This window comes from Thrips palmi, unplaced genomic scaffold, assembly GCF_012932325.1.
Source record: "Thrips palmi isolate BJ-2018 unplaced genomic scaffold, TpBJ-2018v1 HiC_scaffold_2, whole genome shotgun sequence".
Lineage (NCBI taxonomy): Eukaryota > Metazoa > Arthropoda > Insecta > Thysanoptera > Thripidae > Thrips > Thrips palmi.
The window spans coordinates 4,971,031-4,992,478 of record NW_023144629.1 but is presented as its reverse complement, the minus strand read 5'-3'; the positions used below and the strand labels follow the sequence as shown (position 1 = coordinate 4,992,478).

The 21,448-nt window shown below is 59.2% G+C and overlaps 3 protein-coding genes across 3 annotated transcripts; 1 reads left to right on the top strand and 2 right to left on the bottom strand.

Annotated features, from left to right (window-relative positions):
- Positions 1 to 5,490: 5,490 nt before the first annotated feature.
- LOC117647385 (myrosinase 1-like) lies at positions 5,491 to 9,748 on the bottom strand. Its single transcript, XM_034389108.1, has 11 exons — positions 9,619 to 9,748; positions 9,181 to 9,343; positions 8,993 to 9,111; positions 8,652 to 8,786; positions 7,832 to 7,956; positions 7,435 to 7,616; positions 6,973 to 7,215; positions 6,750 to 6,901; positions 6,532 to 6,672; positions 6,146 to 6,252; positions 5,491 to 6,064 (listed from the first exon to the last, which is right to left on the bottom strand). Exons 2-11 carry the CDS (start codon positions 9,329 to 9,331, stop codon positions 5,848 to 5,850), a joined length of 1,572 nt encoding a protein of 523 aa, XP_034244999.1. The 5' UTR covers positions 9,332 to 9,343; positions 9,619 to 9,748; the 3' UTR covers positions 5,491 to 5,847.
- A 790-nt stretch (positions 9,749 to 10,538) lies between these two features.
- On the top strand, positions 10,539 to 14,369 carry LOC117647381 (peroxisome assembly factor 2). Its single transcript, XM_034389105.1, has 10 exons — positions 10,539 to 11,684; positions 11,774 to 11,988; positions 12,074 to 12,402; positions 12,478 to 12,569; positions 12,659 to 12,823; positions 12,904 to 13,050; positions 13,146 to 13,254; positions 13,334 to 13,450; positions 13,543 to 13,620; positions 13,698 to 14,369. Exons 1-10 carry the CDS (start codon positions 10,667 to 10,669, stop codon positions 13,981 to 13,983), a joined length of 2,556 nt encoding a protein of 851 aa, XP_034244996.1. The 5' UTR covers positions 10,539 to 10,666; the 3' UTR covers positions 13,984 to 14,369.
- A 130-nt stretch (positions 14,370 to 14,499) lies between these two features.
- LOC117647382 (F-box/LRR-repeat protein 7-like) lies at positions 14,500 to 20,597 on the bottom strand. Its single transcript, XM_034389106.1, has 6 exons — positions 20,155 to 20,597; positions 17,025 to 17,453; positions 16,653 to 16,951; positions 16,014 to 16,548; positions 15,719 to 15,917; positions 14,500 to 15,528 (listed from the first exon to the last, which is right to left on the bottom strand). Exons 2-6 carry the CDS (start codon positions 17,446 to 17,448, stop codon positions 15,192 to 15,194), a joined length of 1,794 nt encoding a protein of 597 aa, XP_034244997.1. The 5' UTR covers positions 17,449 to 17,453; positions 20,155 to 20,597; the 3' UTR covers positions 14,500 to 15,191.
- Between the last annotated feature and the right edge of the window lie 851 nt (positions 20,598 to 21,448).

Here is a 21,448-nt window from a genome sequence, read left to right as displayed (position 1 = left end):
GAGGCGCGCCGCCGCCACGCTCGGTGCGCACGGCCCCCGGGGGAGTACCTCGCCTCGTCGGCCAGGGCGGGCATGGCCAGGGCCAGGCAGACCGGCAGGTACGCAGTGAGGCGACGACCGGCCGGCCAGCTAAGCGCCGTCCGCTGTTAGCGTCCACTCCGAATTCACTCAGCGCGAAATCCACTCAGGATCGGCTAAGGATTAATGAGGGCGTCGGTATCCTGTCGGGGCAGGACGCCGCGACACGTGACAAGAGAGAGAGAGAGAGAGAGAGAGAGAGAGAGAGAGAGAGAGAGAGAGAGAGAGAGAGAGAGAGAGAGAGAGGCCCCACGTGGCAGCGTACTCTGCCGGCGATACGGACAAGCGAGTGTCGCGTCGTCCTGGTGGAGCGCAGGCCCTCCTTGTTGTCGTCCAGGACCTTCCAGGGGACTTCCAGGAGCTTGACAGCCTGCCTGCCGCGCTCTCGCCCTCGAAGAGCCGGAACGAGCTCGAAGTGCGTAGCGGCGTAGGCGCAGCGGCGTGCGTGCGTCACCGGGGACTCGAGCTGGGTGACACACACGCCTCGGTCTAATTGTGTCGCGATAAGTACACACACTCGCAGGCAGGCCGAGTCAGGCCGAAGGCACGCATCCCGAGACGCACATTAATTATTGGCTCGACACGGCACAGCGACGCGGCGGCGCGGCGGCGCGGAGCAAAAAGGGCAACAGGACGACGCGGGCCTCGACGCGGGCCTCGACGCGGCGTCGTGTCACCGTGTCGCAGTGCGCGCCTCGCCGCCAACCCCGCACGCGGAACGGCCTAACGGCCCGACGGCAGCCGACGGCGTGCATTTACAAGCAGGCAGCCTGTCACTCCGGGTTCCGCCCCAAAGTGTCGGCCTCCTGCACGCCTGGCCGTCCGCACCGCCCTGTCCGTCAGCCCCGTGTCCGTCCGGCCGCCTGTCCGTCTGGCCGTCTGCAGTCGGTCTCGTCGTCCTGTCTCTCTCGCACTCATGGGGCGTGTCGTTGGTTTTCGGTCGTCGACTGTAGGGACACAGACTGGCGGAATCGGTCCACTGACGGCGTCCTCACCCGGCGGAGGCGGGCCGCGCGCCTGCAGTGGGCCGGGTAGGCAACCCGGCGATCGGCTGTTCGTGACGGGCCGGCCTGCCTCCGTTTCGCAGGCGCTGAGACACCCGAAGCATCGGTATTTCATCGCTCTGTCTCTCTCGCACCCCCACGAGCCACCAGAGCGAGAAAGAGACGAAACGAATCAGCCTGCACGTGAGACGGAACACGCACCGCCCGGTCCCCCTTTTTCGGTTTAGTTTTAAATTTTAAATTAATCCGCCACTTCCCGCGTCGCGTCCCCTACCTCCCCTTCACACGCCGGTTACCTTGCCGTGCCGTGCCGTGCCGTGCCGTGCCGTGCCGCCGTCCTCGCCGGGCCGGGACCCTCCGCGAACCCCATCTGCTCGGGATCAGCCGCGCGGCTAACCCGATTGTCAGCGAGCGACTCAGAAATTAACGAAATCTCCCAGCGACCTAATTATCACAGGGCCCCGGTGACACCCTGACAGACGGGACGAGTCAGCTACTGCCGAAGTGCGTTCGTCATCTCACTGTTAAATTTAGGAAAATAGTGTAGGTGTGCCAGAAAAGTGGGCCACAACTTAACACGAATTTTATGAAAAACTCGTATTTGTAATGAAAATTCAGACTGTGGGAGACGGCGTACCTCTGGCTTGAAATTGAGTTCTAAATGCGCGACTCGCTTTAGAGCCTTCACTCAAAGGAGTGTGCATTGCCACACCACCATCGGACCAATTACGTCCACGCGCTGAGCTCACGCCACTCGCGGGGAAAGGTGTTGTTGCGGCCTGGATGAGGGAGGGAGAGGGAGAAGGAGACGGAGACGGAGAGAGAGAGAGAGAGAGAGAGAGAGAAGGAGACGGAGACGGAGAGAGAGAGAGAGAGAGAGAGAGAGAGAGAGAGAGAGAGAGAGAGAGAGAGAGAGAGAGTCAGTCCGCCTGCCTTTTGTCACTGCGAGCGATATTGCTTTGCTCTCGGAAGCCGATTCTGAAGTCTTTATCGCACCCTTGCGGGCCCCCCTTAAGTGCGAGAGGGACAGAGGCACCGTTCGGGACCGGCCTGCTGGAGCGGGCTGGGCGGGCCTCCTGGAATGCCCGGCCGAGCAGGGAGCCTTTCTCTGGAAGGCCGCCCGGCGTGCCGCCCGGCGCGCACGGGACTCATGCCATTCCAAAATAATATTCACTGCGCGGCCAACAGTCTCGTTTCGTTTCGTCTCCTTTCGCGGCCAAAAACAAACCGAGTCGTCACCGTCGCGGCCTCCCTCGCTCAAGAGACTCTGCATACACGCCTGCGGACACAAGGGACGCTGGGTGCTGCGTGCGTGGCCCAGTTTCACTGGCCGAGAGACCCAGTCCGGCGTCTCGCGTTGCCTCCGGGTTCGAATACCGACTGCCGCCGATTTTCCCCTTTTCCTTCCGCATCTCTCTCGCGGAGTTCTCCGCTCCTTTCTCGCTCTCTCCTCGTGTTCCGCGCCCCCGGCTGCCCCCCGGCACGCCGCCAGCACCGCCAGCCCTGCCCCCAGGCCCCAGGGTGCTCCCCGGGGCCGCTGATAATTGAACAACACATCCTGGGGGCCATCCGCCGCCATCCGCGGTCCCGGGGCGCCAGGCTTCTGAAGAGTCGTGTCGTCGCTCTGTCTCTGTCGCACTCATGGGGCCCTCCGTAAGGGTGCGAGAGAGACAGAGCGACGGACCGATTCTTCCGAATCGGCCGGCGGGCCAGGCGGCGTGGCTACTGGCCGGGCCAGGCATAGGGCCCCGCCGAGACGCTGGAAGCAAGGAGGTGTCCCTGGAGGCACCGGCCTAAAGGAAGGGCTCCACCGGGCCCCGAGCTCCCCGAGCTCCACGTCGGCACGGCGATGGCAGCGAACGGGACGCCCAGGGACCGGTACATTGGCTGGGCTTGTATATACGGCCTAAAAGTGAAGGGCGCCCCCGCGTTCGCTTGTGTGTGTGTGTGTGTGTGCGCGTGCGTGCGGGCCGGCACACCGTATCGGCACATGCATACCACTTGGCCATCCAGCCTGCCTGTTGCATAAGGAGGGCAGATGTGTACACCACTCGACGAAGGGTCCAAAGTCCGAGGGCGTCGCGACGGCGTGTGCTGTCGCCACCAGGCCGTCGAGACCGTCTCCAGCCCCGCGGCCTTTCCCTCCAGCTCCAGGGGCCATTTCGCGAAAGTGGCCGCCGCCGTGCCGCGGTGGAGGCTGGGGACTGGGGAGGGGGCTGCTCTCCAGACTTGATCTGGGACTTGTTGTCCAGCCGGCCCGGCCCGGCCCGGCCCCGCGGTGTAGGGTGTGTATGGATTATTGGGGTTTAGCAGGAAAATGAGAAGGTCCCCAGGGCGCGTTGGCACGGCCAGGCACGGCCAGGGTCGGGGCGGCTCCGGACGACTTGGGGCGAGTCAACACTAGTCCCTGTAGTAGTCTGGCCCACCGTCAGCCCTGCTCTGTTGTGGCCCGTTCGACATTGTTTTGTTTTTTTGCGTGAGTGTCACTTTCGTTCGACAGCCCATTAATACGGAAGTTCCCACTGAAAGAAAATGGTTCTGCAGTAACGAAGAACTCCTTGACTCCTTAATGACCCTGGTGGATTTTTTTTCATCTTGTGGGATGAATTTTTCAGATGGGATCACACGCGTTCGCGCTTCACGCCATCCTCTTCATCTCGCTTTTCCAAATGTTTCATCAGTGTGGGAGCGGGGGAATGCCGCGCTAGCCGCACACCCGATATCGGGCCCGATAATTACACACCTTTTAATTAAACCTTTACATGTACATATTTTTGTGGCAGTACATTTTATTTTGACTCCGGCAGTGCGACGACGACTCCAGCGCGCGTGAAAGCAACAGCAACGACACGCCGACATGACTCCAGCAGTATTTTTCGCTCCTCCGGTCGCCGCCGCTGACGCGTGCGGCTGCGGCACTGCGGCCCCCAAGCCTCTGGCAGTCTCTGGAGTGGGCGATAACTTTCAACAGCAGCCGGGAGTGTTTGGCGTTGGTAAAACCAGGGCCAAGTAATTAGCGGGCCACCGCGTCAAATCGCAGCGACCAGACACTCCAGACACCGACGGCGACGAAAGGAAGGACGGAGAGAGAAAGGCTCAGCACAGCAGCGCTCGGCTCGCACGGCGACGCGCGTCGGCGCACAAATTTTTCAAGAGCACAAAAGTTAAATGGAATTTCGGCTTCCTGACAGAACGTGATCGGGAACGATAAAGCTAGCGCGCTCATCCCACGGCGGCAATTACAGAGCCTCTTTTTTTGCGCTCTCTCTCTCTCTCTCTCTCTCTCTCTCTCTCTCTCTCTCTCTCTCTCTCTCTCTCTCCTCTCCCTCTCCCGACACAGAGAGGCTTTCCTGTCCAGCGCAGCAATCTCGGTCGCCTTTTTAGCTCTCGAACGTTTTGCCAGGGTAAATCACTTTGTTCACTTTGTGCTAATGAAGGATGACGTCACCGGATTAGACTCGAGCCGGATGCCCGGTGGGCCTTTTTGTCTTCGGAGGCGAGAACGTCTTTACACTGGCGACCGAGAGTCGTCTTCGTCGCTCCGTCTCTCTCGCACCTGTACGAAACGCCCCGGGAGTGCGGGAGAGACAGCGCGACGAAAACGACTCTCGGAATCAGTCCGCTGGACGGTGAGGGACACCGCGAGTCGCGGGGAGAACAACAACTCGACGGGGCGCCGCAGCATTGCGACAGCATAGCGGGGGTTTTTGTCCTTTCTTAATTTGCCGTCGTCTGACTTGCCCTTTGGGATACGAACGCCTCCTGGCGCGAGGCGTGGGCCGTCCTCGCCGTCGCGTCGCGGGGGCGCACAGCGCGCTCAGGCACAGTCAAGTTAGAGTTGTTGGAGCCGCAGCGACACTTGACCCGAGCGATCGCGCGTCCCCGTCGCGAGCCAGGCAAGGCCAGGCAAGGCCAGGCAAGGCCAGGCAAGGCCAACCAGGCGAGGGCGGTCTGCGGAGGGGACCGGGCAGAGGCCCGCCTCGCCCGCTTCGCTTTGCCAAACTTTGTTTATTATTTGGCGTTGGCAATACTGGTGCCTCATTGCCGTGCTCGGCTGCTCGCCTGCTCCGCGGGGCCGTGGGGGTTGGCTCCCCTGTTGTTGTACTCTCAGGTCGTGCTTCTCCGCCCTCGCTTTCGCTTTCGCCTCCTTTGTTGTGGTCCTCACGGTCCTCATGGTCCTCACGCGCGCCCCTCACCCCCCCCCCCCCCCCCCCTCGCGCCTCGCGCCTCGCCGCCACCCCTCCCCGTGCTCGGCGCTGTTCGCGGCGCCGCCGCCAGGGGGCAGCACCGCGCTGGGCTGCGAGGCCTCGGCAGCGCACTCATTCCGAGAGTCGTCGCTCTGTCTCTCTCGCACCCATCGCGCGTTCCCTGCAGGTGCGAGAGAGACAGAGCGACGAGGTGCGGAATCCAGCCCGCAGGCTTGCCAGCACCGGGGCACCGGGCTGGGCCAGGCCAGGCCCCGGGCCCGCTGGGCTGCGAGGCCAACAAGTGGTTCGCTCCACCAACTTATCATCGCCACTTTGGATTTGTGAAGCAGCAAGCCAGCAAGCCGCTCCCCGCGGTGGCTCCGAGGAAGGGTGACCGTCCACCCCGAGTGCTGCCAGCAGGCGGGTAAACCGCCGCGCTCCGAGGAACGGCGACGAAAAAAAAAAATAACTGGAGCGCAAACTTTTTAACGCTTTTGCAATGAGAAGTCTCGTCCTTTGCGCGCGGACTGGATGGAAGAGACACTGTGGCCACTGAGGGTGGGAGGTGGGCGATGACGCTAGAGGCGCAGCGCCGCCAAGGCGAAGCTCAGCACCGCCGCGGGGGCCAAGGACGCCAAGGCCGCGCGGCGACGCGGCGCGCCGCCCGACGCCAGCGAAGGCAACGACGGCAACCCCCTCTCCCTGATGACGTCCCTCAAGAAGAACAGCGAGTCCTTGGGCGTGCGGCGGAGCGACCCTGACGCGTGGTCCACGTGCACCACGCCGAACTTGAGCCTGGCCGAACACAACAACAACGAGGGGGTGCTTTAGTTTTCGTTGCCAGTGACGCAGCAGGTACCACACCACGGCACGCACTTGAAGCCGACGCCCCACTCCCAGCTGTCGAGCAGCGACCACGCGAAGTAGCCCTTCACGTCGTGCTTGTCCTCGTGCAGGGCGGCCAGGACCTCGCCGAGGTGCGCCTGCGGGGGAGGAGGGAACAGCGGGCTGCGTTTTACACACGCTTCACAGTGGGCCAGAAGAGCGACGGAGGCGGTTAAAATTCTAGACGCGTTTTGAGCTCCACAGTCGCTGAATGGGACTCGAAGCGAAAGTGTGACTCTCCGAACGAGGAATCCGTTGATGGGGTCACACGCTCGATTCGAGCCCTGATTGGCGACTAGAGTTTTGGCCGCCGGCGCCGCTCTTCTGGCCCACAGCGACGATGGGGCAACTCTGTTGTCAGTGTGGGGAGTACGGACGTGCAAGAAGGCCACCCTGGTGGCGTCGTGGAGGCCCTCCGCGCCGTCGTCGCCGAAGCCGTTCTCGGTGATGATGATGCTCAGGTTGCCGTACCTGCTCCGCAGCCAGTCCAGGGTGGCCCGCATGGACCACGGCGTGCTCTGACCAAAACCACCCAAATTAAAATCAACTTTCTGAAAAAAAAAATGTGTGGGTTTCGAACCCGCGAGGGACTCACCCGGAAGGGCCCGGGCGGCAGGAACTGGTCGTGGGTGCCCTTGATGGTGAAGGCGGCGTCGCGCTCCACGGAGGGCTTGCCGGCGCCGTCGGGCACGCCGTCGCAGGCCTCCCAGCCGAAGTACAGGTTCAGGCCGAGGAAGTCCAGCGCGCCTGCGTCCGTTCCATCCCATTCAAACGCAAGTAACTTTAAAATTTTGGTTTTTGTTTTTTAAAGCGCGCACCTTTCAGTACTTTCCGCTCCGTGGCGGTGAAGGTCGGCAGCCTGGACGCCGCGAGGCCCTCCCGCGCGCTCTGGGCGTCCACCTTGCGCCGCATGGCCTCGGGGTAGTCGCCGGTCGGCGACAGCAGCGGCTCCAGGAACCAGCCCAGCTCGAACTGCTGGTGCGCGTCCGCGGCGGCACGGTCCGCGGCCGACCCGCTGCACGGCCGCGTGAAGAAGTTCTGCAGCGTGATGCCCACCGACCCTGGACACACAGTGCACCAGGCGGCACAACGTGACTACCACTGCCGCCGCCACAGTTGGCCTCGTGCCCATCGACTTCCCCGAATCCTTCACATTCTCAATGACAAAGTCAAAGAAAATGCATGAGAAAAAAAGTCCCGAAAAGACAGATTTGAACCCGCGATCCTGCCACTGGGAGTCCACCTCTTAACCCATGCGGCCACGGCGTCTGGGTACTGACCGTGGTGGTAGGCGAAGTGGTTCTTGTAGGCGCGGTAGGCCCTGGCGTGCGCCAGCAGCATGTGGTGGCCGCAGACGTACTCGCCGTGGCCCGGCCAGGTCTTGACGGCGCCCAGGCGGCCGTGGCCCACGCCGTACAAGCAGTACATGAAGGGCTCGTTGAGGGTGACCCAGTACCGCACCTGCAGTGGGGTGACAAGGCGCGTCAAGCGACCAGCACACAGTGGGCCAGCAGGCCGGCCAAAACTCTAGACGCGTTTTGAGCTCCAGAGTCGCTAAACAGGACTCGAACCGAGCGTGTGACCCCACCAATGGATTCCTCGTTCCGAGGGCAATCCATTGGTGGGGTCACACGCTCGATTCGAGCCCCGCACAGAAGCACTCGCCGGAAAACGTACCGGCCGCCGAACAGCCGGAATGCGGTGACGGCGTACGCCACGAAGTAGTCCACCATCTGGGGGCTGAGCCAGCCCTCGAACTTGTCGTCCAGCGCGGCGGGGACGTCCATGTGGTACAGCGTCACCTACAAGCAGTACGCCAAAAAAAAAACCTTACGCAACGGAAAACGAAATTGGCGCGCAAATTTTCTCAGTATTGACCTATCGGCTTTGATTCGGGCTATCTCCCTCCCCTCCCCCCATCCACTGCTTTAAGTGAGGTGCACGAGGAGTAACTAACAACTCTTCAACTCGGAGCTCCGCTTGCTGGCTCCGGGCCGGGCCGGCTCCGGGCCTGACTTCGGGCCCGGCTCCAGCGGCTCCAGTCGGCAGCTGGTGGCGAGAGAGGCACGCGCAAAGTTGTCAGGACTTTGAAGCTCCCACCCCCTACTTAACCATCCACTCCGGCGTCCCCCCGGCCCCTCCGCCCCTCCCGCCACCTTTTCAACATCCTCTCCAGCCCCAGTTCGTGCATTCCTTTATGCATCAAGGACCCGAAAGGCCGTACGCTACGCCGCTACGCCGGTGCGTAACGCCGAATGCCAGATTCGCGCGTCTGTTCCCCGTTCCCGGGGGCTGGAGGCTGGAGGGACTGGAGGACTGGGGGACTGGAGCGAGAAACTCGGCCGGAGCTCTCGCCGTAATTATCACGAAAAAAAATGTAGGCCACGCGGAAGGAAAATGGCGGGCTGCAGGCTGATTCCGAAAGCGACCCCGTCGTCGCCTCTCGCTCGCTCCCATTCAGCGGCCCACAGGGCGCCGCACCACTACACGCACGTACCACGGGCTCGATGCCGCTGGCCTCCAGCTCGTCCAGCAAGTCGTTGTAGTAGTCCACGCCGGCCTGGTTCACGTTGTCCGACTCACCGGTCGGCAGCAGGCGCGCCCATGCCAGCGAGAAGCGGTAGTGGGTAGCCTGCGCAGGGGGAGAGAGAGAATGGGTCGCCGAACCGAGCGCCCGAGCCGAGCGCCTGCGAATGTCGGTAGGCAACCCCGCGACACGCGCGCTGGCCGGGTTGCCTACCCGACGTTCCGCGGGCGCTCGGTGGACTGGCAACTTTTTCTTTTTTTATTGAAAACAGAAAAGGCAACGCTGCGTCGCCGCCTGTGCTCCCTCCTCACCCCCATTAGCTTGAGCATCTCGATGTCCTCCCGGAAGCGGTGGTACGAGTCGCAGGCCACATTGCCGCCACCGTCCGTCCTGCGGCTGTAGGCGCGGTCCAGGTTGCTGAGCCCCTTGCCTGCCAAGGTCATCGGCAAGGTCATCGGCAAGGTCATCGACATGGTCATGCCGCGCTCTAGCCACTCACCACTGACGTTCCAAGCCCCCTCGATCTGGTAGGCCGAGGACCCGGCCCCGAGCAAGAAGCCCTCCGGGAACTTCCACTCGCTGGAGAGACCCGCGGCCCGCCCCGTCACCGCGACGACCGCCACGGCCACCATGGCCGTCACCGGGAACATGCTGCCAACCAGCTTCGCGGCCCGAGGAAAGAGAAAAAAACGCCTCCAGCATTTATTTGTGTTTTCAAAATGAAAAAAAGATAGAATAAAAAGTTTACTGGTCAGTCATAATTCTGCGAACATCAACCTGTCCGAGCTGTTTGTGTTTTTTTGCCCGAGCCAAACTGAAAAGCGGGAAAAAGTCCTCTTTGACAGGAGGCCGTCGGTCCAATTTTTATGCGCCGTGAAATTTTCTCTGGAGCGGAAGAGAGAGGGGGAGGGGATGGGGAGTGCGAGAGGCAACTCACCTAGGCTGCTGGCTGGGACGTGGACTGGACGTGGACTGCGGGGCTCGGCGAACGCCTGCGGCCGTGCCTCCGCGCCCCCAGAGTACAGCAGCACCTGTCTGACGGACGGGCCTGGCCGGGCCGGGCAGGCCGACGGCATGCCGACGGCCGAGCCCTGCAGGCCCGATCCTTGATCCCCTTCCCCTTTCCCCGCCCTGATCCCTACTAGGATCGGCAACAGGCATCCCCTCCGCACCTTGCCCGCCGTGCCGACAAACAGGGCGCGTGGTCAGTAGCTGTCGAGGCTGGGCCAGGCAGGGCGTTCACGTCGCCCGCGGCGGCGTCCGAGACCTCGAGCACGCCGTCGAGGCCGCCGCCGCCGGGGTGGAGGCTTTGGACGCCCCCCTTCGTAGAAGCACGGACCGATTCCGAGATTCGTCGCTCTGTCTCTCTCGCACTCGTGGGGCGTCTCGTAAAGGTGCGAGAGAGACAGAGCGACGAATCTCGGAACCGGTGTGCCGGCCCGGCATGGACTTCCTCTTCCTTGACAGGAGGCGATGACGTGTGGGCCGCGCCGCAGCACCGCAGCGGCCAAGCGACTCCGAGGAGCCGTTTCGTCTCTCTCGCGCCGCCACGGAACGCCCCGTGAGTGGGACAGAGACAGGGCGATGAAACAGCGACTCCGGAACCAGCGGCACGCTTCGCGCGGCTCCCCGCGATGAAGGCCAGGAGGCTTTCTGCCCCGGCCCGCTTCTACACCGCAATTTATCCTCCAATTCTGCTGAAAATATCCGACAGTGCCGGGGCAGAATTTGGGTGCAAGCGCAAACTGCATCGGGAGGTCCGGCCCTGCCCTGCCGCTGCCGCGCAGTGGTTTGAACCTTGGCGCCTTTTCTTGACATATCGATGGTGACATCGAGATCTCGGAGCGATCGTCGTCTGTTCGCGCAGTGCTGTCTGCTGTCTGTTTGTCATTGTTTTGGTTGAGATGGCAAGGACGACATAACCACAACGAGTGTCCCTCGTTTTCATGTAATTTGTCTTCCCTGGGACTCCGTGCCTTTTGACAATGGAGGAGACGAGTGACTTGACAGCTGAGAGCTTGCTGGGCGTGGCGAAGTATGTCATGGAGATGCTCAGCCCCAGCCACAAACTGGTGATTCGCAATCTGGAAGAAGTTCAGACCGCCTTCAGACACGATTTTAGAAGCAAACGGACCCGGTTAAAAACCGTGGCAGTGCCGCAGGAAGTCATACAGAGTCTGGTGACTTCCTCGTCGCCCAGTGACAGCGTAGCTGACCATGAGATGTGTGTTGTTGTTGGTCTCCGAGCTGCGGTCAAGCTGGGTGTCCCTGTTGGAGGGGCCTGTTTGGGCTTTGTCTCAAAGTGCTCCTGTCCCCTGCTCTCAGAGAAGGAGTGTGGACCATCATGTCAGACGGCAAGACAAACCCCCAAGGTGTACGCAGTCCAAATCATGTCCAATCGTAGAGTGCCTCCGTACCAAATGTTGGTCAATGAAACTGTGCATCATAATGTGATAACGTCTCTGTATGGTTCCTCCCACCGCACTGAGAAAAGCATAGTTTTAAATGTGAGGCGGTGTGATAAAGTTATTGGAGAAGGGCGAGTGGGTCTGAAGTATGCTTCCCATGCCGCAGTCTCATGGATTCAGCAGCCTCAAGTTGCCGATGACAGCATTATCTCTGCATGTCTCAGTGGCTTCTTCGAAGTTCCTCGTCATTTACACAAGGGTGATGTGTTTAGGATAAAATTATCGGAACATGCCCCAGAGGTGTTGCTGGCACCAGGAAAGTTTGGCTTGAAAGATTTTTATTTTGTGATTTTAAGTATTGATGGACCAAGATACAGAGGTATTCAAAAGGCGGAAGATAGCATTGGCTACCTTGTTGCCAAGGGAGAGACAACACTAGTTCAAGATGTCAATAAGAACAGCTTTCTTCCCTGTTGTACATTATCTAGCAAAAGCACTCTAACATACTTCTTGCAAAAACATCCTGTAGGACTGAAAAATGTTTATAACAAACTGACAAATGCTCTTACTCCTTTTCTCAAAGGTGCCTCCCCTGGTAAGCTAATATTACAGTTGCTAAAAAGAGAACAGTATTAATATTAAATATGAAATGGTTTCAATACATTTTTCTTCGCATGTTTCCAGGTTTGAAACCAGCTTTCTTGATGACTGGCCCAGCAGGCTGTGGAAAACGTAGTATTGTGTCCAGTGCAGCTGCCCAATTTGGAATGAATTTTTGGGCAGTTGACTGTGCAGAAATTAAAGGGGGTACCTCAGGACAAACTGTTGGTAAATTACGTGCAGTGCTTGCCAAAGCAAAACAGTATGCTCCTTGTATTGTACTGATGTCCAATATTCAAGTAAGTAAATTCAGCACACAACATTTTTCGGTGCAGTAGTAACTCTCGGTGACATTTATAATTTTTTGTGCCTTTCTCTTTTTAGATTCTTTCTCATGATCAAGATGGACGAAACGATTCTCGCGTTCTTGACGAGTTCCAAGATCAGTTGGCCGTGTTGAAATCATCCAAATTGCCAATAGTGCTGGTTGCAACTGCTGCATCCTCAACAGATCTCACCTCTGCCTTTGCTCGAACATTTCTATTAGAGATCCCTGTCATTTCCATGGAGAAAGAGGAGAGAAAAATTCAGTTGAAACAGTTGATTGCGGAGCATTGTGCTTCTGCCAGTGAAGAATGTCTTGAAGATATTGCATCTCGCTGCTCAGGATTTCTGCTTGGAGATCTAAATGAGCTTGTGTCCCTGGCAATAAGGTTAGGAAGAATTAAATTAAATACAAGATCTATTTTATACCTAAATACTGTTTAACCGTTTGTTTGAACCATCAGGAACAATTTGTGTGGAAAACAACAGTTGGAGCAAACTGTGAGTGAAAGTCCATGCTTGAATTTGACTGCAAGTAACTTTGGTGATGCACTAGGTAAGCATTGAAATTAATAAAATATAAGTAATGCTATTTGATCATAGAGTAAGCAACCATCCTCTAAAATAAATTTTTAAATTTTGTAGAAAAAATGCAGAGTGCTTATGCTGGTTCCATTGGAGCTCCAAAAATCCCCTCCGTGAAGTGGAATGATGTGGGTGGCCTTGAAAGTGTCAAAAAAGAAATTCTTCAAACTGTCACCCTACCCCTGAAATACCCAGAACTGACTGCTGGAGGTCTTGGGCGCTCAGGTCTGGAATATATGTCTACACTTGCGCTGATAATCTGCAAACTTTACTAGAATTGTTTATCATTATTTAAATTTTTACAGGAATTTTGCTTTATGGCCCTCCTGGGACAGGGAAAACTTTATTGGCCAAGGCTGTGGCTACAGAGTGTAATTTGAACTTCCTCTCTGTGAAAGGTCCTGAGCTATTAAATATGTACGTTGGCCAAAGTGAAGCTAATGTAAGAGAAAGTAAGTAATCCAACTGATAAAGTATACTTTAATTTCAAATCAACTTCATAGTGCTAAAGACTCACAAAATCTTATTTTTAATTTTGTGTTATCAGTATTTGAAAGAGCTCGAGGAGCATCACCATGCATCATATTTTTTGATGAGCTGGATGCTCTGGCGCCAAATAGGGGTCGCAGTGGGGATTCTGGTGGTGTTATGGACAGGTATGCATAGTGAACAGTGAGTCGCACGGACATCATTCAAGAAAAGATTTCGGTAACATTTTCATCGTTCCTTTTTCAGAGTTGTGTCTCAATTACTGTCTGAAATGGATGGACTCAACAAATCAAGCCTATTATTTGTGATTGGTGCTACAAATAGGCCAGATCTGATAGATCCGGCCCTCCTACGACCTGGAAGGTTGGCAAAGACTGAAGTTAAAACTTTTTAGGGCTAATTTTCCTTTGCCATTTCCGTACATAATTTAATTCAATTGCTCTGTCATGTCACAGGTTTGATAAGCTGCTGTATGTAGGGGCATATGAAGATTCAAGCTCCAAATTGAGTGTTTTGAATGCACTCACAAGGAAGTGAGTGAACTGCATGGAACAATCGCTGATCTTTGTTATGTTGGTCCAGAAGTTGTAAAAATTATCTCTTGTCTCAGGTTCAAGCTTACTTCGGATGTGAACTTGGAAGAAATATCCAAAAAGCTACCACATGAAGTAACTGGAGCTGACATGTATGCTGTGTGCTCTGGTGCCTGGCTGGGGGCCGTTAGGCGTATCATCAAACAAAATGAGGAGAGGAAAACACAACCTTCGACTGAGGTGGAGGTTAACCAGGAAGATTTCATCCAAGCAGTTTCAAACATGGTGCCATCTGTCAGTTCAGAGGATATGCTTTACTTCAAAGGCCTTCGGGAACAAATGTCTGCAGTTCCTGCTAAATAAATTTAAATTTGTTCAAGTTTAGAAAAAATTGTAGCAGAGGAGCTAAAATTGGTGGGAAAATCTGGGATGGGTTGTCTCTTAATGTGGTGTAATGAAGGTATGGGCGGGCACACTTGCTTTAAAATGATTTTGGGTAGGGTATACGTGGTTTAAACTGTAGGTAAATGGCCATTGCAACCATGATTACAGAAATCTGTTCCCAGCCACTCTGACAATGATTTTTGTCTATTTGTCACCTGTGATAACAACTACCCTGTACAAAACAAATGTGTTTTTGATAATTAATTTTACTTTGACTGTCATGCACCTGTGATGTGATTTTTTTTAAGAATATTTTTCCATTTTTTGTACCAATTGTTATGCTTGAAATATATAGTATTTTGAAAGAGCAGCCTGGAGGAATACATCCAGAAGTTTCTCTTTAAAAGTACAAATGTTACCAAAATCTGTGAAAAATATTTTTTACTGCATCCTACTTTATCTGGATTTTAAGGATTTCAAATCATGACATAATACTTAACAGACTTCCACTTTAATTCAACAGCAAATTTAAAATTATTATAACATTAATAATTGTCATAAAATATCTGTCAATCTGGAATGGGGCGTGAGACAACTCTGCATAATACATGATAGAGTAGATCTACGTCAATTTGTTTTCAGCTTATATATTCTGCATACCCCTCTTACCAGAAACATCATTCAATTCGTACAATGGCATGTATAAGAAATTCATTATGGCACTCATAAAATAGAGTCGAAATCAACACATCTTTATACTTGTTATGGCATTACAAATACATACTCAATGATCCAAGAATGATGAAATGATCGAACTTCACCCACATTACTTAGAAGTCATATTCAAGTATATGGCAAACCTGTAAAAATTGTCATCAGTCGCAGGTATACATTGTGAACAATGAAACCAAATTGAGGCCTTGTCACTTAAAATTGGAAACCAAATAAATGTCATAGATCATGACCCTTTCTCACATCACTTCCTAATTACATGAAATAAATAAATAACACTGCACAGGGAAACAGTAAAAACAAGACAATGTACATTCACAACAATGTACAGCGTTAATTAAAAATATACAAGTTTGGCAAAGTAAACCAAATCTTCCCCGTGTGGAAAGGTTTCAAAAATACACACACTTTAGGAAGAGACGGCTTAAAAATATATCTCTGGGTCTGTCTCGGTCTCAAAAGAAACCCGGGTTGGTGTGTTCGATGATACACCGCTTGCAGTACTTCTTGACGGCCCGGTAGCCCTCCAGCGAGATCTGGCAGTCCTGGATGTTGAGCTGCTGCAGGCCGCGGCAGTAGTAGGCGATACACTGGATGCCGCGGTCCGTCACCAGCTCGCACGCGCGCACGCTCAGCTTCTTGAGGTTCGGGCAGCTCTCGGCGAGCGCCCGGAGCCCCGAGTCGCTCACGTCGCACTTGCCGATGTCCAGGGCGCGGAGGCGCGGGCAGGACCGCGCCAGCACCGTGATGGCGTCGTCGCTCACGGCCTCGCAGCCGCGGGCGTTCAGGTACCTGCACAGGAAGCGGCAGGTGTGGGTTCGAATACCGGCAGGGGTCGTCCTTTTTCGCCGTTTATCGCCGCCGTCCGGAGCGAGGGTAGGCAACGCCGTCGCCAGGGCAGTGCAGCGGGCTGCCTACCCTCGCTCGACAGGCGCTCCGCCTCCTTGCACGCGTGGGGCTTCTCCCTTCGTCCTCCCCTTACCTCAGTTTGTAGCACCGCCGGCTGAGGACCTTGAGGCCCGCGTCCGACACCTGATCGCACTTGGCGACGGACAGGTACCGCAGCGTGGCCCCCAGCTTGGCCAGCTCGTACAGGCCGAAGTCCGTCACCTGGCTGCAGTCCGACACGCTCAGCTCGCGCAGCTGGGAGCAGAAGCTGGGCACGAACTTGATGCCGGCGTCTGGAATGGGAGCGAGAACAGGGGCGCGTTAGTTTGGGGCTTCCCGGACACGGGTGTGGCGACGCCAGGCGACGCGCTGCAGCGCCCTAGGCTCACCTGTGATGTGCACGCAGCGGCGCAGGTAGAGGTACACGAGCTGCGGGCAGTTGCGTACGATGATGCGCAGGCCGGCGTCCTCCACGGCGTCGCAGTCCGTCAGGTCCAGGTACTGCAGCAGCAGGCGGCGCGGCGGCTCGGGCCCCGGCGTCACGGTGAGCGTGGACACGTTGGAGCAGCCGGTGAGGTCGAGGCGGTGCAGGCTGGTGCACCGGGCCGCGATCTCCGCCAGCGCGGCGTCGCCCAGCTGCGGGCAGTTGTGCAGCTGCAGGTGCTGCAGGCCGGGGCAGCGCCTCGCCAGCTGCGTGAGGCCGCGGTCCGTGAGGGTGGCGCCGTCGGACACCTGCAGGCGCTGGATGGTGGCGCCGCAGCCGCCCAGGCGCCGCAGGATGCCCCGGACGGCGCGGTCGCCGCTCACGCCGGGGCCGCGCAGCCGCACGGAGCGCCACAGCGTCGGCTCCCACGCCAGCGAGCTCCAGCGCCGGCACACGCGGGCGCAGCGGCCCAGCGTCAGGCTGTCCAGCCACGAGAACACCTGCAACAAAGAGCCGAAGGGTTAGCGCGGCGCCGAGCGGCCTAGCGGTAGCGTCGAGTCCGCCCGGGGCTACCGAGGCGGAGGTCGCGGGATCGACTCCGTACCTGCAGCACGACGTCGTCCTGCAGGCTGTCGAAGGCGGGCGTGGTGCTGGACGGCGTGGCGGAGCGCACCGCGATCTGCGTCGACGGCGTGCCCCGGGGCAGTCCGTTGTTGGCGTTGCCGGCGATGCCTGCGTTGCGGTCCCACGGCAGGTCGGGCCAGGGCTGCGGCGGCTGCGGCTCGGGCCAGCCTTCGCCGTGCCGCCACGGACTGCACGGACTGCACGGACTGCACCACCCCAGCGTGTGGTAGCCTTGGTCCACGCACGGCGACGCGCGCCCCGTCACCAGCCGGGGGAAGCCTGGGGAGCAAGGTCAAGGGTTCAAGCCTCGTCTGTCTCGCCATTTTAGCGTGGTGGTGGCGTCGTCGCTTACCTGGTGACGGGAAGGCGGCGGGCGGCCGGTACTTGTAGCAGCTGCTCTGCGGCGGGGCTCCCGGCGCCCCGACGGGGGACGGTCGTCCCGGGGTCGGCCGGGGGCTGCGCAGCTGTGACCGCGACTCCCGGCCCCGCGACCCCAGTGACTCCCGGCCGAGGGAGCCAAGCGACTCCCGGCCGAGGGAGCCAAGCGACTCCCGGCCGAGCGATCCCAGCGACTCCCGGCCCAGCGATCCAAGGGACTCCCGGCCGAGGGAGCCAAGCGACTCCCGGCCCAGCGACCCCAGTGACTCCCGGCCGAGAGAGCCAAGCGATTCCCGGCCCAGCGACCCCAGCGACTCCCGCTTGAGTGAGTCCCGGGCCAGCTTCTTGGGCGGGCAGGGCCGAGGCGCGGGCCGCGGCGGGGCCACATGGTGAGTCATTCCACCTGCAACAAAAGGCAAAGGCTCGGTCAGACTCCACGCAACAGGAATTGAAGAACGTCAACTATTCTCCAGTCATTTTTCGCTGTCCTGGAGGCTCCAGGGCGCAGGGCGCGCAGGGCGCGCAGGCTGGAGGCACGCGTGGAATGCGAGGCGGGGCCGGCGGCCTGGCGGGGCCGGCCGCATGGGAGTCGACATGATACACGTCGCGTCTCCTCGTCGCGTCGCGTCACTACCGGTTTGCTCCACTCCAGGATGACGGTTCCCGTTCGGACTTCCTCCCTCGGGAGGGCTGCGGGGTTGCCTACCGCCAGGCAGGCGGGCAACGCGCGGCCGCGGGCAAGAGCTTGCGGGGCGAGGCACTCGCTACTCGCCCCCGGCGATGCTTCGATTTGGATTCGGCCGCCCCAGCCGCCCGAGCAGGTCTCCATTGTGTACGAGGCCTGGCGTGCTGGACCAGGCTGGGCACGCCCTGGACGCCGTCCTGGCCCTGGCGCGGCCTCCGCCCGGATCCTCGGGGAAGCCTCGTGTCCCCGGGATACGTCCCGGATCTCTCCCCCGGCCGGCCCAAAGTACCCGGCCGGCGTTTATAGCCCGGCGCGCCGCGCTGCGCCCGCTGTGCCGAGCCGGTTGCACGCCGTGCAGGCCGCCGCGCCGTCGGCAGCCGTGGGGGACTTGTTGGACTCGCGGGGCTGCTTCGGGACTTTGTCGGGCCCCAATGGCCTGGCAGTGCCTGGCACCGGTGCACCACACTGTAGCGCGGCGACGCGGCGTCGCGGTCTACGGGTGTACACACTTGGTGCGCGGCCATGGCAGTCATGGCGGGGGGACGGCGGACAACTTCACAAATCAACCGGCACTTGAAGAAACGGCCCCGGCAGGGCGGACCGCGGCACCGCGGGACTGGATATGACTGGGCGGCGCGGCGGCATGGCGGCGGCGCGGCGGGGACACTGTAGGGCATTGCCTGAGCAGCCCGAGCACGGCGGTGCGGCACTGTAGAGAAGGACGCGGAGACCAGCCAATCAAAGGAGACTCCGACCGGAACCGAGGGACAGCGAGATCGTGACCGAAAGGGAGTCGCTCCGGGGAAAACGAGGCACTTGGCAAATTGAAGGTCTCATCTCCCTCGGAGAAAAAGAAAGTGTTGTACACAGAAAAGCTGTCCTTTTAAATTATTTTCGATATCGTTCCTGTTGTTTATTTCTGTATAGTGTCGTGAGTGTCCGAGTGAGAATGTGTGCGTGTCTGTGTGTGAGTGAGTGTGCCCGCCGGGGCTCGCGCCACGCCCAAAATAAAAACATGATTGTGTAATTTTTTAACTGTCTGGGTCAGAAGGAAAGGAAGGGTGTATCAAGGAGTCGAGATCACGACAAACAGGATAAGCCAAGCCCGAGGGGGGAGGGAGGGGCGGGGGGCCACCACACTGTACGGCACCGCGGGGGGGAGGGGGAGGGGATCCCGCAGGGACTCCAGGACTCCAGCGGGGCGGCGGCTGTCACTTATCTTCCAGCTTGGCGCAGACGGCGCGGACGGGGACGGGGCCCGGCGAGCAGGGTCGGGGAAGGCCAGCCGGTGACTTCAATTTTTGAATTTATGCATTATTAAACACGCCCCAGACACACACACGGGCGCACACTCAGACACACCACAAGGTTGCGTGAGCTGACATTCCTCCTCTTCGTGGTGTATCGGAATGCCGATAATGCCTCGACACGAATTCCGGCCGTTGTCTCGCTGGCTGTGGCTGGCTGTGGCGTACCGGCGCACCGTCGCCGGCCTAAACGATTCCCTTAAGGTAATTAAGCCCTTGAGGCACTGCCTGATGTGCGCCAGGCATGTGACAGTGGCCCTGCAGTGGCCCTGGACCGGACGGACAGGCGCTGTGTGTGTGTGTGTCTGTGTACGTACCCGGCGGCAAAGTCTCAGAATAAAAAAAAAAAACAACAACGAATAATAATCAACATCTGGCGCACGCTCGAACTTGAATGCAAATTGCATCGCAGCAGATCACACACACACAAAAATAAAAGAACGAAAAGGGGGAAAAAAATCGAATCAGCGAATCATTAAAGTGTGTGACGGCCATTCGGACGCATGCTGAAGAGCAAACCAATCGGCGGGGTTGTTTTGTTGCTATTAATTTGGCTTGTTGGCAGTGTCCCGATCTGCGTGCACGGCCATGGCGCGACCGCGAGTCCGCGTTCGAGTTGGAGTTGGCGTTTGCGCGGACTTGCCACCTTTCTCCGCGTGGCATGCAGCAGCGTGCTCCCCGCGCTCGCTTTGCTTCTCACAGTGTAGGGGCTAACGCAGGCCTCGCAGGCCGCGCAGGCCGGAGCGCTGGAGCGGCTGGCTGGAGACCCGGAGAGAGAGACTCGCTGGAAGCACGCTGGAAGGCTAGCCGCAGCCTACCGCAGCCCGGCAGCCAGCCGAGTCCGGGCGGGGCGGGGCGGGGCGGGGCGGGGCGGTGCGCGAGGCTGAGTCGAGTCGTGCTCCTCGCCCCCATTCCGATCGCAGGCTCACTTTCTAGGCCCCGGCAAATCTCAGCCGCTCAGCCTCGGCGAGCACTGCGTCAACACAGCCGCCGGCCGCCGGCCCATTGGCGGCATGCTGCAGCACTGCAAGCACTGCACACTGCGGGCATGTCAGACATGTGCACCGCAGCTGGTGCCGCCGCGCCACCAAGGTGGCTGCGAAGCTGCTCACCTGTTGCTTGTGCGGCGTCACGGCCTTCGCGGCCTCGGCCGGGGCGGTGGAGGGCTCGCTGCACCGCGAGGTCCGCGAGGTCCGCGAGGTGCGACGCCTCCGTCTCCTGCTGCAGCTGCTGCTGGTGGTGGTGGAGGTGGAGGAGGTCCGCGGCGCACCGGCCATGGCGGCCCCGTGGGTGCTGGCCCTCCAGGCCCTCCGGGCGCACGCCGTCTTGCACTACACTCCACGCATCCTCGCCGATGCACCGTTGCACCGTTGCACTGTGGCACTGCACTTCTTGTAGCGCGACGCAGCGACGCCGCTGCCGTCTGGCCTGCAGCCTGCAGCAGCCGTGCGGTTCGGCCTCGGCCCAACTGAACTGACAAACTGACTTGACTCGTGGTGCGCCGCCTTGGCCGCGCCGACGTCCGCCCGTCTGTCCGCCTTCCAGCCGCCCGGCCGTCCTCGGCACCAGCCTGGCACCAGCAAGCCAGCCAGCAAGCCAGCAACACGTTCTCTGGCTTGTCCCCACCGCGCCCCTCCCCCCGCCTCCCCCACGTCCCTCACCTGCCAGGTACGGGCCGCAGCGGCCGCAGCCCGCGGGGGCACCTGGCTCGGCGCCGCGGCCCCGGCTGGACCGGCTGGGCGGATGCTCGACTCGGCACCAGAACATAAAAGAGAGGAGAACCAAGGAGGAGGCGGAGGAGGAGGAAGACGGGGACGACGAGGACGAGGAGGAGGAGGTCGGTGACGGCAGGCGTGGCCGTCCGGCCGTCCGCCAGGTGGAGGGAGGGGAGGGGGTTCACATATGCAGAGGTTGGGCCCGCAGCCCGCAGCCCGCAGGGTGGTAACCATGGCAACGCAACAACTGGAAAATCGGCGCACCCTGGTGCTTCTGCTGCTGGGCGAGTGGATCCAAATTCCAGCGAGCTGGCAGCGGAGCCAGCATGCCGGACCTCTCCACGGCGGTTCCGCGGCACGGCGGCACGGCGAGCTGCAGGCCGAGGCTGGAGTTCCCCCTGGAGGGCATCACCGTTTACCCGCCGCCCTGCACACTTTCCTGGCCAAGCACGCCGCCGGGTTCTAGTTTCAAGATCGCGATGCCACGTCACGCGCACGCACGCACGCGCACGCCGAGGGCTTGGCGATGCTCCGCGCTGCTCGGCCGGCCCGCTCCGACAACGTCCAACAATGGCCGATTAGGCTGGAATGCCGGGCCTTGCCGGGCGTTCATCGCGCGGGGGAGCCCCCAGGGCGATCTGGGCGTGGCAGGGCGGCGGGCCGGGCCGGGGCGCGGCGGGGCGGATACCAA